The 14,460-nt window shown below is 55.3% G+C and overlaps 3 protein-coding genes across 3 annotated transcripts; all 3 read left to right on the top strand.

The window, feature by feature from the left end:
• Nucleotides 1-248: 248 nt before the first annotated feature.
• On the top strand, nucleotides 249-5,444 carry CDEST_14157 (Putative RNA polymerase, alpha subunit, RNA polymerase Rpb1, domain 3, RNA polymerase Rpb1, domain 1). Its single transcript, XM_062930313.1, has 4 exons — nucleotides 249-735; nucleotides 811-922; nucleotides 978-1,127; nucleotides 1,177-5,444. The coding sequence occupies exons 1-4, from the start codon at nucleotides 647-649 to the stop codon at nucleotides 5,194-5,196; spliced, it is 4,371 nt and encodes a 1,456-aa protein (XP_062786364.1). The 5' UTR covers nucleotides 249-646; the 3' UTR covers nucleotides 5,197-5,444.
• A 190-nt stretch (nucleotides 5,445-5,634) lies between these two features.
• On the top strand, nucleotides 5,635-7,519 carry CDEST_14158 (Putative SOS response associated peptidase (SRAP)). Its single transcript, XM_062930314.1, has 3 exons — nucleotides 5,635-5,780; nucleotides 5,859-6,396; nucleotides 6,476-7,519. The coding sequence occupies exons 1-3, from the start codon at nucleotides 5,754-5,756 to the stop codon at nucleotides 7,105-7,107; spliced, it is 1,197 nt and encodes a 398-aa protein (XP_062786365.1). The 5' UTR covers nucleotides 5,635-5,753; the 3' UTR covers nucleotides 7,108-7,519.
• Nucleotides 7,520-11,861: 4,342 nt separating this feature from the next.
• On the top strand, nucleotides 11,862-14,359 carry CDEST_14159 (Putative basic-leucine zipper domain-containing protein). The gene is made up of 3 exons (XM_062930315.1): nucleotides 11,862-12,954; nucleotides 13,024-13,251; nucleotides 13,341-14,359. The coding sequence occupies exons 1-3, from the start codon at nucleotides 12,832-12,834 to the stop codon at nucleotides 13,686-13,688; spliced, it is 699 nt and encodes a 232-aa protein (XP_062786366.1). The 5' UTR covers nucleotides 11,862-12,831; the 3' UTR covers nucleotides 13,689-14,359.
• The last annotated feature ends 101 nt before the right edge of the window (nucleotides 14,360-14,460 follow it).

A 14,460-nucleotide genomic window follows, 5' to 3' on the forward strand; every position in this document is an offset into this window, starting at 1 on the left:
TGCCAACATACTATGTTTCTGTGTTTCATTACTAGAAAACAATTGTTTTTATGTTGTTCCTCCCGTCACTTTCTTTGTGTTGTTAGCCAAAATGGTAAGCATTTAAGCCGTCTCCGTCTCCAATCTGGACTGTGCCAACTTCCCCGGTGAAAACTGTACGTGGTGGGGCGGGCTGCGTTTTTTGATGGTGGGGTACGACCTGCAGTGCGTCCCTCTTTCCATGTCCCGCGCTACATTTCGCGTGCCATCTTCTCAAAATTTCCCAGAGCCCATCGCCCACCCGACGACGACGACGACGACGACGAGGACGGAGACGACAAAGACATCGAGGACGACGACAGAAACTCGGACTGCTCGCGAAACATTAACAACCCCTAATGTTTGCATCGCCCTAGCACTCTTGTCGCGCCGACTTTTCGCCTTCCCTCCGAGCACCGTACCAATTGCTTGCGGACTACGATCATGACCCAGCGGCGAATGCGCAAATCCATCAACATCGATTCCTGCCGGTAGACTTTACTCTCGACCGAGGCCTTGACTCACCCGACGCCGCCACCACCACCACCACCACCACCACCACCAATTTCTCGTCCCACCATACCCGACAAGCGCAGTCATTTGAATCCCAGTTTCAGCCCCCATCGCAATGGCGACCACAACCACCGTGACTCCGGTCAAGTCCCAGCTTGTCGACAAGCTGCCCAAGCGTTTCAAGGGTATCAAGTTTGGCATTCAGTTAGTCCAACCTCCTGCACGCGATGCACTCTACCCGATGACGCATTCCTGCTAACCAATCCCGCTCGTTGCCAGGTCCAACCAGGATATCGCGAACCAAGCTGTCCTCGAAGTCTCCGACCGCCTCCTCTACGACATTGAGAAGAACAGGGCACCCTACCAACATGGTCCACTCGACCCTCGTCTCGTAAGCGCTTCCCACCCTCGGGTCACCGTTGGATCTCTAATACGCTCGATCACAGGGTACCTCGAGCAAGACGGGGAAATGCGCAACATGCCAGGAGTCTCTCCAGAACTGCACAGGCCACTTCGGTCATGTCAGGCTTCCTCTGCCGGCCTTCCATATCGGCTACTTGCGCTTCGTCATGATGATATTGCAGGATATCTGCAAGGTGAGCATCTTGGTTTTGGTCTGTTTCGAGCACGCCTAACGGAACACAGGATTGCGGCAAAGTCCTCCTCACAGAGTCTGAGAAACGGGCCTTCTTGAAGGAGCTCCGACGACCACTTCTGGACAATCTGCGACGGTCCCAGATTTGCAAACGCATCAACGAGCAGTGTAGAAAGGTCAAGAACTGCATGTACTGCGGTTCCGTCCAGGGTCAAATTAGAAAGGTCGGCGTCCTCAAGCTGGCCCACGACAAGTTCGTCACATACAACAAGTCCACCTCGGCTAAGAAGGTGCCTCCCGAGAGTAAAATCAAGTTCGACGAGTCGTTCAGCGAGGCGAGGAAGAACAATGCCGAGTTGGACAAGCATTTACGCAAGGCCATGGAGGACATGAACCCTTTGAGAGTACTCAATCTTTTCAAAATGATCAGTCCCACCGATTGCGAGCTTCTCGGCCTGGATCCCGCGGAAGGCCGTCCCGAGATGTTCATCTGGCAGTTCCTCCCTGCGCCCCCCGTGTGCATCCGACCCTCGGTCGCCCAAGACAATGCCAGTAACGAGGACGATATTACAACAAAACTCGCCGATATCGTATGGGTCAGCGGCATGATCCGCTCGGCGCTGCAGAAGGGCTCGCCAGTACAGACCATCATGGAGCAGTGGGAGTATCTTCAACTCCAGGTCGCCATGTATGTCAACAGTGATGTACCGGGCCTGCAGCAACCGGGATTCGGCAAGGCTGTACGAGGTTTCTGCCAGCGGTTGAAGGGAAAGCAGGGTCGATTCCGTGGCAACCTGTCCGGAAAGCGTGTCGATTTCTCCGGACGTACCGTCATTTCGCCCGATCCCAACCTTGGTATCGATCAAGTTGCTGTCCCCCAGCTTGTCGCCAAGAACCTGACGTACCCGGAGCGAGTGTCGGATTACAACATCGAGAAGCTGAAGGAGTGCGTTCGCAACGGACCCAGCATCTGGCCGGGTGCTCAACAAGTCATCAAAAAGGACGACGGAGGTTACAAGATATCGCTGAAGTTCGGTAACAGAAACCAAGTCGCCCAAGACCTCAAGATCGGCGATGTTGTCGAGCGTCACCTGGAGGACAACGACATCGTCCTCTTCAACCGTCAGCCATCCCTTCACAAGCTCAGTATCATGAGTCACTTGGTCAAGGTGCGACCTTGGAGGACATTCCGCCTAAACGAGTGTGTTTGTGGCCCGTACAACGCAGATTTCGACGGAGACGAAATGAACCTCCACGTTCCGCAGACAGAAGAAGCCCGAGCCGAGGCCATTAACCTCATGGGTGTCAAGCACAACTTGGCGACGCCGAAAAACGGAGAGCCCGTCATTGCTGCCACGCAGGATTTCATCACGGCTGCTTATCTCTTGAGCAGCAAAGACAACTTCTTCGACCGCAAGACGTTCACCTACATTTGCATGCACATGATGGATGGCAAAGTCCACCTGGACTTGCCTCCCCCCGCCGTCTTAAAGCCCAAGGCTCTGTGGACCGGCAAGCAAGTCTTCAGCATGATGATGCGTCCCAACAAGGACAGCCCGGTGAAGATCAACCTGGACGCCAAGTGCAGAGAGTACAAGGCCAGGGCCGGACAGTGCCCCGATATGGATCCCGAAGACGCATGGTTGGTTATTCGCAACTCCGAGGTCATGTGCGGCGTCATGGACAAGTCAACAGTTGGTGACGGTAAAAAGGACTCGGTCTTTTACGTCATCCTGCGAGACTTCGGCCCAGATGCGGCAGTCGTTACGATGAACCGATTGGCAAAACTCTGTGCTCGGCACCTGACCAACCGTGGCTTCTCTATCGGCATCGGTGACGTTTTCCCCACAGAGAAGCTGTTGGACAAGAAGCGCACTCTCGTCAAGAATGCGAGTATCGAGGTTGACGTTCTGATCGACAAGTACAAGAAGAACAAGCTGGAGAAGGCTACAGGCTGTTCGATGGAGCAGACCCTCGAGAACTCCATCTCGGGTCTTCTCAGCAAGCTCAGAACACAAGCCGGTTCCCACTGTATCGAGACGCTTAGCAAGAACAATGCGCCGCTGGTCATGGCCAAGTGCGGATCCAAGGGTTCGAATATCAACGTGGCGCAAATGGTTGCGCTTGTCGGACAGCAAATTATCGGTGGCAAGCGTGTTGCCGACGGTTTCCAGGACAGGACACTTCCCCATTTCCACAAGAACGCGCCGCAACCGCCATCCAAGGGTTTCGTCGAGAACAGTTTCTATTCCGGTCTATTGCCCACCGAGTTTATCTTCCACGCCATGTCTGGACGTGAAGGTCTGGTCGATACCGCTGTCAAGACAGCCGAGACAGGATACATGTCTCGTAGACTGATGAAGTCTTTGGAAGATCTTTCAACCCAATACGACGACACAGTACGGACTTCGGGCGGCGGTATTGTTCAGTTCCAGTTTGGTGCTGACAAACTGGATCCTGTCGACATGGAGGCCTCGGCGAAACCTGTCAACTTTGACCGAACCTTTTCCCACGCTGAGAACCTCACCTGGGACAACAATGAACGGGCCTTGCTTCCCGACGAAATTGTCAAATACTGCGACAACATGCTCTCCCGGGAGCGGGCGCGCTACCCCAGGAAGTCTCTGCTGGGCGATCTGACTCTCGACTACGACAACGAGGAGGAGAGGTACACCGACGAGCACGAAGGCGCACGAGATTTCTTGCGATCTCTCGAGTCTTACGTCGGTGGCCGAGCCGAGAAGCTCCGTCGCCTGATGGAGATGACCGGGCTCACTGCGACAGCCGACAGCATGGACGTCGATGTCGACGAGGACGAGATCAGGCACAAGAAGGCATTTGCTGATAAGGTTGCCAAGATGTCGGAGACGACGTTGAAGCTCTTCATCCGGCTGTGCTTGGAGAAGTACAAGAAAGCACACGTCGAGCCTGGGCACGCCGTGGGGGCCGTCGGCGCGCAGTCCATTGGTGAGCCAGGAACGCAGATGACATTGAAGACCTTCCATTTCGCCGGTGTCGCTGGTATGAGTATCACACAGGGTGTGCCGCGTATCAAGGAAATTATCAACGCGTCCAAGGTCATCAGCACTCCCGTCATCACGTGCCCGCTGGTGCAGAACAGGGAGATGACGGCCGCTCGAATCGTCAAGGCTCGTATCGAAAAGACCTTTGTCGAGGACATTCTGAGCTACATCGAAGACGAGTGGTTCGCGGAGTCGGGAAGCGTCGTACTGAAGGTGGACATGGATGCTTTGTCAGACATGCAGCTTGGCATCACGCTGGGCGATGTGGCCGAGGCCATCTGCAAGCACAAGAAGATGAAGGTGTCCAGGTCTGATATGCACATCGGCGCGGGTCGAATCGAGATCCGTGTCCGGCTGGACGAGTCGGCCGCCGCCAAACGGGCGATCAAGGCGAAGCCAGTGGACGAGCTTGGCGACCTTTTGGTACGGGCCAACTACCTCCGGCGAACGATACCGACGGTGGCCATCTCGGGCTATCCCGAGGCCACTCGTGCCATCATCCAGACGTCGGAGCAGGAGACACACACCGTCCTGGTGGAAGGATACGGGCTTCTCGCTTGCATGAACACGGAAGGCGTGGAGGGACGGAGAGTCAAGTCGAACAACGTGATGGAGTGCCGAGACGTGTTGGGCATCGAAGCCGCGAGAAGCACGATCGCTTACGAAATTGGCGAAGTTATGGGAGACATGAACATCGACCCGCGTCACATGCAGCTGCTCGCAGATGTCATGACGTACAAGGGCGAGGTCCTCGGCATCACCAGATTCGGTCTCTCCAAGATGAGAGACAGCGTTCTGCAGTTGGCTTCATTCGAGAAGACGCCAGACCATCTTTTCGAGGCTGCGGCTGGCATGAAGACAGACCAGATCGAAGGTGTGAGCGAGTGTATCATCATGGGTCAGACGATGACGGTGGGAACGGGTGCGTTCCATGTGGTTCGGCGGCTTGCGCTGGAAAAGGGAGACGTTGGGCAGCGCAAGACGGCGTTTGAAGATGCGTGGGCGGCCGAGACGGCGCTGAAGAAGAAGTCGCGACGAAACATTTAAGGGAGGAAATACGGCGTTTAATGTCATCACGCGGAAGCACGGCGTCCATTAGCACGAGGACTGTACATTTTGTAACGGGTCCCAGGGAGGAGTTGAATTGCGTTAGCTTTTTGAACAATGGTCAATTGAGACGAAGAGCACAGAGACATATCGACCACAACGTCGCCTGTTTAACTGTGTCCGATGGGCGCCGGGGTTTCTGCAAATGACGGAGCCAGTGCTGCGGTGAAGGACATGTAAAACTCAACATGAAAAGATGAAATAGGGCATTGCGAGCTCGTTCTTTGTTCGTTTCCAGACTCCCGGACTTAGTTGTCTTGATCCTGGTCCCGGGAAGGGGTCGAGGGGCCCGTTGGTCACGTGCCATCGTGTCACTGGCGCGCAAGTCGTTTCCTTTCCGTGTTCAGCGCCCGCGTCTCGATGACGACATCAACCAAATCTACCCCCGGGTTCAACGCCCTTAATCCCCCCCCCATTGCTGGAAAACTAATCTGATTACAAAACGTCATATCAACCAACCAGGAAGACTAAGCAAAAGAAGACCGAGTGTCGCCATAATGTGCGGAAGATATGCCCTGGCTTTGGTGAACTTCCACTCCCCCTCACAACCGGCGTAGCGTTGCCGAGTCAAGAGTGGCACTAATGATGCAATTTGAGCGCAGCGCCCGTCGCAAATTCGACGCATGCTGGAGCAAGAACACATGCCCGTCGACGATGCACCAGAGGACGAGGGGCAGGGCTCTCCTCGACAGACGTACAACTTTGCGCCGGGTTACCACGGCGTCGTCTATCGCGCCGACGTACCGGATCGTGGTGCGGGGCATCGCAGCGAGCACAAGGGAGACGACGAACAGGACAAGACAGCCACGACGGCAGGAGCCACCGCATCGGAACCGCCCCGTGAGGATGGCAAGATCAGGTACAAGATGCAATCAATGCAGTGGGGGTTGATTCCCTTCTGGACCAAGCGCGACCCAGGTTACTCGACGCTCTCCAAGACGATCAACTGCCGCGACGATTCCCTCAGCACGCCCGGCGGCATGTGGTCGACGATGAAGGCGGGAAAGAGGTGCATCATCGTCGCCCAGGGCTTCTACGAGTGGCTCAAGAACGGCAAGGAGAAGATGCCGCATTTCGTCAAGCGCAAAGACGGCCAGCTCATGTGCTTCGCTGGCCTGTGGGACTGTGTCCAGTATGAGGGTGAGGTCGAATTATACCCTTCCATTGAATCCCCATTGCATCTTACTTTCTTGGACGCCCGAGGCTGAAATCCAATCAGATGCCGACTTCAAACGATACACATACACCATCATCACGACGGACTCCAACAAGCAGCTCAAGTTTCTCCACGACAGAATGCCAGTCATCCTCAACCCCGGCTCCAAGGAGATCAGGACCTGGCTGGACCCCAAACGGCACGAGTGGTCCAAAGAACTGCAAGACCTCCTGAAGCCCTTTGACGGCGAGCTCGACTGCTACCCCGTCAGCAAGGAGGTCGGCAAGGTCGGCAACAACTCTCCGTCCTTCATCATACCCGTCGCAAGCAAGGAAAACAAGTCCAACATTGCCAACTTCTTTGCCAACGCATCCGCCAAACAAAAGCCCAAGGAGGAGTCCAGGGCCGAACACGTGGTTGAGACTAACGTAGAGGTGGAACACTCCAAAGAGGACAAGAAGCAGCCGGTGCCAGACATCGTCGCCGAAGCGGCTGCAGACGCAGACGGCCAGGTCACCAAGGCAGGGATCAAGCGGGAGGCTGCCGAGTCCAGCTTGGACGAGGAGCCGCCGAGGAAGTTGCCTTCGAAGACGAGACAGAGCAGGACCAGCGCGACGAGCAACGGGAGTAAAAGCCCTGTCAAGCCGAGGGATGGGACGCAGAAGATTACAAAGTTCTTCGCCAACAGCGTGTGAGTGTGACACTACGTCCGGAGTTTAGGAGGTTGGCTCGGTAGAATGAAGGGACGACGGCAAATTATGGATAATGTTTGATGATTTGGGCGTTTCTGGGCAATGGGTGAATATTGGGATAGGCAGGTTCTTGCGAGGCGCCTGGTAGTGAATCAAGAATAGGGCGATGGTAGTCTTGCGTTGTGGTTCCGCGATCATTCCATTGGTTGCTTTGCCGCCGTTACTGGTTATCCTGAACACGACACTCGTGGAAGATCACAAGCCCAAAAAGTTGAGATGGCGTTGCTCTGACACGGAAAGAGAAGAAAGTGTGTTGAGGCATGCCAACCTAGCCCCAGGAGGGAGGATAAAAACAGACAAAAGGGACCGACGCGAGGATCGAACCCAGCACCCCCCCCCCCCTCCAATTTTCTCCCCCCTATCTAACTCTTTCCATGTTGCTTAAATCAAGATCTACGCCGTACTTTTTCTTTTTCTGTTTCAAGAAAAAAAAGCTCGTGACAATCAATAGTCCTTCCTAGTGGGACTTAAAAAAATACTATCAGCCATTACGAATAGCAAAATGGTAAGATATGGCAGCATATCGCGCTGCACAGGGAAGCCAGGCTGTTGCAGTCTTATATGGCAATTGCGTCCGTAGAGGAGAAGCCGCACCTTGACCACTGGGCCAAAGTGTACTTTCTCGCCTACCCCGACAGACAATGGCGTGCAGGCCGTTTATGTACCTTGCTGCTGGCTGTGTAGAAGGGTGGTGGGCCATGGGAGGCTGGCTCGCTGGCTGGCTTCGTTTCGGTACCGGACCTGGATGAAAGCATATGTCATTGGCGAGGCCCCTGCGTTTTGGGTAGTGAGGAAGGAGCATGTCACTCTACGATATCAGAAAAGAGGCCAGCGAAGCCGCTCCCTCGCCTGCGTGCCTGCGTGGGTACCGGTCCGAGACGAAGAACGATGGTCAGCCTTTGTTATGGTACGCCAGCGATTGGCCGGTTTTTCGACACGTCGAGAGGTCCCAGGGAGCCCCCCAGGATGGAAGCCAGTCAGTCATCCATCTTGTAGGCTATAATCGCCACCGTGGGATATTTTCTGAAAATAGCATCTTGCACATGCACTGGATTGTCACTCACCCCCCAAAAGATCGACATCTACCCCGGAAAATCGGTCGAGGTCGCGCCAAGTGTGCCAAGTGTGCCAAGGCAGATAGAGCTCGATGCATGCCCACCCGTGGGGTTTTGTAGGTGGAATGCGCGCAAGGTACGGTACGCTTGTGCTCCTGGTGGCGACCGGGTGGATGACGACGCATTTCAGGGGTCCGGATACAAATGGTACAAAGCTTTCGGGTCGGGATGAGAGGGCGGGGGAGGGGGGGCTTAAAGTGGACGGGAATGTGAATGGGGATGAGAGATCATCGAACGAGACCATCAAACGAGCGGAACGAAGCCTGGGGATGTCGAGTTCGCCATGGCGAGATGGGATGTTGTAATTCGGGCACGATGCGGGAACTCGCCAGATGCGCCTCACACCACCACGGCGTTGAAGCCGGCTTCGTGTTGGTGAAGCGGCGGGGAGATGATAAAGCGTGGCTGACCGAACCCGGTCCATGGCCTGTTGAATAGAAGTTCGTGAGTTCGTGACGGCATGATGCCGGGTAGCCAGACACGTGTCAGACAGGCAAGAACGCCAGACTCGACGAAGCTGGCGCGTGCGTGCCTTTTCTCGTATCTCGTATACAAAACAAACCCCGGGCTGGGACGAATCGGTGGGAGGACGGGGTTTGCTTCATTCCCCTCCCCTCCCCTCCCCTCCGAACACCAGGGAGCCGAGAGCAATTCAGGGTTCAGGGCGTCCAACGTCGGCATGTGTACGGTTCTGTATGTGTGCGTGTGCGTGTGGCTTGGCCTCGGGGACGAGCTCGCGTCGCGAAGGACAAGGAGGGGGGTGTTCGGTGGACAGGGGTACGGATCAGAGGTTCTGGTCCGTCTTTTCTTCTTCTCTTTGGTCTGATGTTTTTGACGGCGGCAAGGAAGCCGGGCAGACAAATGGGCAAATAGACAGGCAAACCGAGAGTCGCGCACACCCGGGCAGCTCCTTCGGCTACGAGGGGTGCGTTACCCGCTAGTTCGTTTCAAAGAGGGAGGCGTTGGCGGCCATGGACGACCTGCTGGTTGCGCTTCGTCGGGCGGAGAGGGTGCAGCAGGGGGTGTCTCAGGGCGCCGCCTCCGTGCGGGACTCCGCAGTCAACTCCGCGGCGGTACCGGCCACGAGTGGACCCGGCATCGGTCCTGCACCCGCTCTTTTCCCGGTATTTGGCGGCGGTGAGGGGTTCCCCCCCTGTGTTGTGCAGTGCTGTGCCTGTGGTTAAGAATCAGATCATGCTTCTTGTCGTGATTTCGCTCAAACGGGATGGGAAATAGGCAGGGGAACATGGGAAAGGTCCAGCGCCTCATTGCATCATTACGCATCCATCTACCTGTAGATTGGACGGCGCGCCGGAGCGTTGCAGGCCTGGCCATATGCTTTGGATCTAGTAAGCAAAAGCACACCCCCTGAGCCAAAACGGCCATGAGACAGAGTTTCCCGCCAGCCGATGACGAGTCAGACAGCCGAACGGTTATGTCGGGACGTGGTTATCAGCATCTTTTCCCAACTGCTTGATTTTTCTCTTCTCTGAGTGTTTTGACGCCAGGCCGAATAATGACGGCGGCGGTAACCGTGTTCCAAACGGTGGCCAAGCGAGGAAAGGGGGAGGGGGCGGGTCTCGAGTCTAGAGGTCGGTGCTCCGAGAATCGGACACTGAGGCATTCGTGATTGTAGCCGTGGTTTACTTTCATTCGGTCGTGCAGGAACAACAGATGGACAGTGTCCAACGCAAAGACATCCAGATGGGATTCTTGAATGGCTGAGACAGAGAATAACAGACTTGTATGACCATGACCGCATACACATATGGCATGCCGTTAGCGTCTCCCTCCGATCAATGCCGATCTACGCCCGGGGCAAGACACGATTGGACAAGTAGTGTACATCGAAGCCTCGGAAGAAAACGCCAAGCCTTCGGTGCAGCAGTAGGCTCTCGGGGTGATTTGGTGATGGCAACTAGCAACCGAAGGGGACCAAAGGAGTCTGCAACGAAGGCGGCGCTTGGGACATAAGCTTATTCCAGGATTTCACGTGAGAATGAGGTGATTTCGGCGGGCAAGGGCGTCGTCAAGCCAGGGCGAGGGACTAAGTATCGTATCCTCAGCCCCCCCCCAAGTCCACAGGTCGTGGTGGTGGTGATCCCGGGAATAGTTGGGAATGTGGTCAATGTTATTTGTTTGTTGCCATATTCCCTTTCGCGCCTCGCGGCTTCGCCGCGGGCGCCCCCACCCGGGAGGGGTGTATGTTAACCCCGACGTCCGACGCGAGCTTGCGAGCTATTGCTGGTAGGAGCATCTGTATGTAGTCTGTTGCCCAGGGGCCTAGGGCTGAAAAGCTCATTGCCCAGTGACCCCCCCCCCCCTTTCGGCTCGCACCCCGGTCCCAGCTTGACTCTTGTCAACCGATGACCGAAGACGGCTATGAAGCAGGCCCTTGTTTTTCCTTTCGGGGCCGAAAGCGCACCGGGAGGGGGAGAGAGAGAGAGAGAGAGCGTTTGCTGGCTGCATGGCGGGCTTGGATCGACCAGCTGCCAGAGTCAGAAACCCGGCAGGCTGCAGAGGTTAAGCTTTCGCTGATCCCAAGATTCGCTACTTGGCGAACCCGCCACAGCCCCATGGCGGCGTCATCGCAGCGAGGGCTTTCACATTGGATAAATGTTCACAAGCCAATCTGTCGTTTGGGAGAGATGACCTAAAAAGTTGTCTGAAATATCTCGTCCGTCAGATCAGAGGGTTGTGGACGTAAAAAGGGGCTCAAAGCGCGCCGACTTTGCGAGACGCCGAAATGCCGGGAGAAGGCCATGGGGAGAGAATGAACGAGAGAGGGAAAATTTGAGTGAGGGGAAAATATGAGCGGAAGGAAAAAGATGCGCGGGACCCACGGGGTGGGCAGCTACATTACAGGGCGGAATACGTACCGCACAGCAGAGGTGACGATGGCCACTGGACGCTTGGGTGCCAAGTCTCACCAGTGTCAGTCTGAATCAGTCTAGCTCTCGCTCTTTCTCTCATGGGCTGGGCTCTCACTCACTCCCATTCATACTCTCCTGAGTTCTCAATTACTCACTCGTTCACCCACTCACCCAGTCACTCTCAACACTCAATGCTGGTTTTGCGTATCTGCATATGATGGATGCGCCCGCAGAAATGAAGAAACGGCGTTGCATCTCACTAAGATACGGATGCCGGATACATCCATAGCTCAGTTCAGCCATCCCTGTCTTTGATAGACATATGATATCATAACGGACGAGACCGAAGCTCGCCATGCTGCTCTGGCGCAACGCACGCTGCCAGAATTTAAGGTGTTGTGAGCCATTTTCGCGCTTAGACTGGACTGGGATTAGCTCCCGTCAAAGTTCAATGGACAATCTGGGAACACATCCGCGGCCAAAGGAGAGATAACGCGCTTCTCAACCCCACCACTCCATCACCTCCTTTCAGGCTCACTCAGACTCTCACTGCCCATTAACGGGTGTGAGGGGACCCACCAGCGCCCCCCCCCCCCCCGGCCTGGCCAGCTGTTCCCGGGACGGTTCCGCTCATTCTCGGGTCTCGACTCCCGACTCCCCAACTTTACGCAGACGCGATTCATCTCCCTACAGCTTCATCAGATGGGGACTTACTCAACCTAACCACCCCGGCCCCTCCCCAAATAGCTCGAGCCTCTCGAAACGGCGCGCGAATTTCAAAGGGGAGAACCAGCGTAAAACAAGCAACATGAAGCCTGCTAGGCTGTCCCGGAACCTGCATCAGTCCTACCCTAGACTGAGTGAGGTACGTACGTAGCCAATGCGATCCCTCTCAAGATCCGCACAGGTACACGGTATGAAGAAAAATGCGGTAAAGAAGACGTATCCCGGACAACATGCATCTACACCCACATCCATCCGTCCACACACACACACACACACACACACACACACATACGTACACACACGGACGTTGAACTCGGGCCCATCGTCAATCAACTTGGTCAAGACTCGCCCCACCCCCCCGTGTCCCGTACACCGCAAACCGGCGCGGCACCGAATACCGAATCCCAGATGCGAAAAGGGCTGAGATGACACGGAGAGACATGGGCTCGCCCGTCCCTCTTTCGTCAACACACGCCTGTCCGACGTTGTCATTGTCACACCTCCTCGTCAGCTCCAGCCCATCTCTTCTCCTGCTCCTGTTTCCCCACGGTTCCATTTTGTCTCCATGTCTACTCCTACAACCCTGACCCTGTCTCCTGTCGTTACTTGCTTGATTGTATGGATGTAGACTCATCGTATCTTGCGATCGTCTACTTCCGGAAATCATCTGGCGATGTCTCCCTTCCCGCCGTTGAAGGGAAAAAGTTATATAACCACCCTGCCCCCTCCACTCCTCTCGCCTCTGATCATGACGCTACTACTCACTATCCATCCTACATCTCCACGCCTCAAAAGTTCATCGCACAGATCCATCTTGAACACTGTTCTTCCTCTATCCTTGAACAAGTCCATCATCGCCACCGTGACTTCCACACAATCACAATAGTGCCGCTCATCTCACACTGTATTCGGTGCTCACTGCCCTCGCGGACGGCAAAGGAACCCAATAAGCAATGACCACCATGGGCAGCACATCGCTCGAGTTCCCGGCATACGCCATGCCTTCTGGTATTCCGTCAATGACGCCCGACAACACCGTTTATGACATGATTTCCGCGCGGTTCGCTTCTCACATCGTAGGTCCACGGCTCGAGACGCCCGATCTGATTTGACCCGGGAGGTTTAACTAAAGATCCGATTCACAGGCCTCGAACGAGAACGGCTACTGTACGCCGTCCTCGCGTTGGTCATGCCCACCAAGCCCGACCTCGAGCGTGGACACGAACAAGGCCGACGATTCGCATGATGACAGCCATTCCACCATCACCACCACCAGCACTAACAGCGCATCCGCACCAGAGGACTCGTCCCAGTCCACGGAAAAGGGAAGACGCAACAACAGATACAAGAATTGCAGCGAGTCAGTGCTTTCGGTAAGCTTATGCTTCCCCCCACCACCCTCGATCATGACCATCTTCATATCTTGGCACCGTCGCGCATTCGACTAACACCCCTCTCCCAGAAACGCCGCGCCCAGAACCGTGCAAACCAGCGGGCCTACCGAAAGCGCAAGGAGCAGCGCCTCGAGGAGCTCCAGCAACAGCTTGACGACATGAGTCAGAAGAACGACGCGCTCTGCTGCGCCTACAGGCTGCTGGCCAACGAATGCTATCGTCTCCGCGCGGGCCAGATGTCCGTGGGGCAGTCGGCCGCCACGTGGGATATGAACGGAGCCGGCAGTCTGTCCTTGGACATGGCCGCCTTGGGCACATACTCCGTCGCTCCCATGTCGACATCGAGCCCCGTCCCCGAGTCATATGTCGACTATCCCGGAAGTCCCGATACGTTGTGGAGCCCCTACTCGTCGTGAAGCGGGCCGAGACAAAGAAGCACCGGCTCGGGATTTGAGTGGGGTGGTAATTCTATGCGCCGGTGATTGATGATGAGAAACTTTTTTTTTCTTTTCCCCTTCCGTCTTGTGGTGCTTTTCTAGGGTGGGTGGGCCTGGGGAGATTTTCTCCTTTCCTCTTCTTCTTTTTCTCTCCCATTCGATGGTTTTCCCTTGAGAAACCTGGGGCATTTTCATGCAGGGGCGTTGTTCACAGTGTTTTCTCCTCCTTCTTGCGATGGGAGTCATGGCGTTTTCTTCTTCTCTTTATGATAACATCACCCGAGGGCGTAGAACCATAGGGCGCGGCAGCAATGTCAACTACCTACACAGAGCGGTGTGTGTGTGTCTACGTGGTGGGACTAGACCTCACGCAGCTCTCGATAGACAGGCAATCAATTACAGTCTGATGACAACCACTTGGCGTCTCCGTATAAGACTTCTTTGCATTTCATCCCCGCCACCTCCTCCACTCACCGGCGAACTCTGCATTGCTCTAGCATTCAAAGTTGATGGGGAAGAAATTAGAATGAAGATCACCGGCGTAAGGCCATGTGATTCGTGAAGGCAACATGAATCACTCGTGAGCCCCCCCCAACGGCATTGGTTTCCCAAATCCGATCAATCAATCCCTTCCAAAGACCGTAAAATCCTTACTAGCATACAGTTAGCTCCAGACTTCACCACAGCTATCCAAGTAGCAAAAGCACTATACAAAAAACAAACAACTCATATCATGAGCCGTGCGCAGTTT

The sequence above is a fragment of the Colletotrichum destructivum genome, chromosome 9 (assembly GCF_034447905.1).
Source record: "Colletotrichum destructivum chromosome 9, complete sequence".
NCBI lineage: Eukaryota > Fungi > Ascomycota > Sordariomycetes > Glomerellales > Glomerellaceae > Colletotrichum > Colletotrichum destructivum.

Excerpts from the sequence above, each read along its gene's own strand:
- CDEST_14157 (XM_062930313.1), top strand. The coding sequence starts at position 647 with ATGGCGACCACAACCACCGTGACTCCGGTCAAGTCCCAGCTTGTCGAC. Across the intron at positions 736-810 it reads GGTATCAAGTTTGGCATTCA|GTCCAACCAGGATATCGCGA; the intron begins GTTAGTCCAACC and ends GCTCGTTGCCAG. Across the intron at positions 1,128-1,176 it reads TATTGCAGGATATCTGCAAG|GATTGCGGCAAAGTCCTCCT; the intron begins GTGAGCATCTTG and ends AACGGAACACAG.
- CDEST_14158 (XM_062930314.1), top strand. The coding sequence starts at position 5,754 with ATGTGCGGAAGATATGCCCTGGCTTTG. Across the intron at positions 5,781-5,858 it reads GAAGATATGCCCTGGCTTTG|CGCCCGTCGCAAATTCGACG; the intron begins GTGAACTTCCAC and ends ATTTGAGCGCAG. Across the intron at positions 6,397-6,475 it reads GGACTGTGTCCAGTATGAGG|ATGCCGACTTCAAACGATAC; the intron begins GTGAGGTCGAAT and ends AAATCCAATCAG.
- CDEST_14159 (XM_062930315.1), top strand. The coding sequence starts at position 12,832 with ATGACCACCATGGGCAGCACATCGCTCGAGTTCCCGGCATACGCCATG. Across the intron at positions 12,955-13,023 it reads CGCGGTTCGCTTCTCACATC|GCCTCGAACGAGAACGGCTA; the intron begins GTAGGTCCACGG and ends TCCGATTCACAG. Across the intron at positions 13,252-13,340 it reads GCAGCGAGTCAGTGCTTTCG|AAACGCCGCGCCCAGAACCG; the intron begins GTAAGCTTATGC and ends CCCCTCTCCCAG.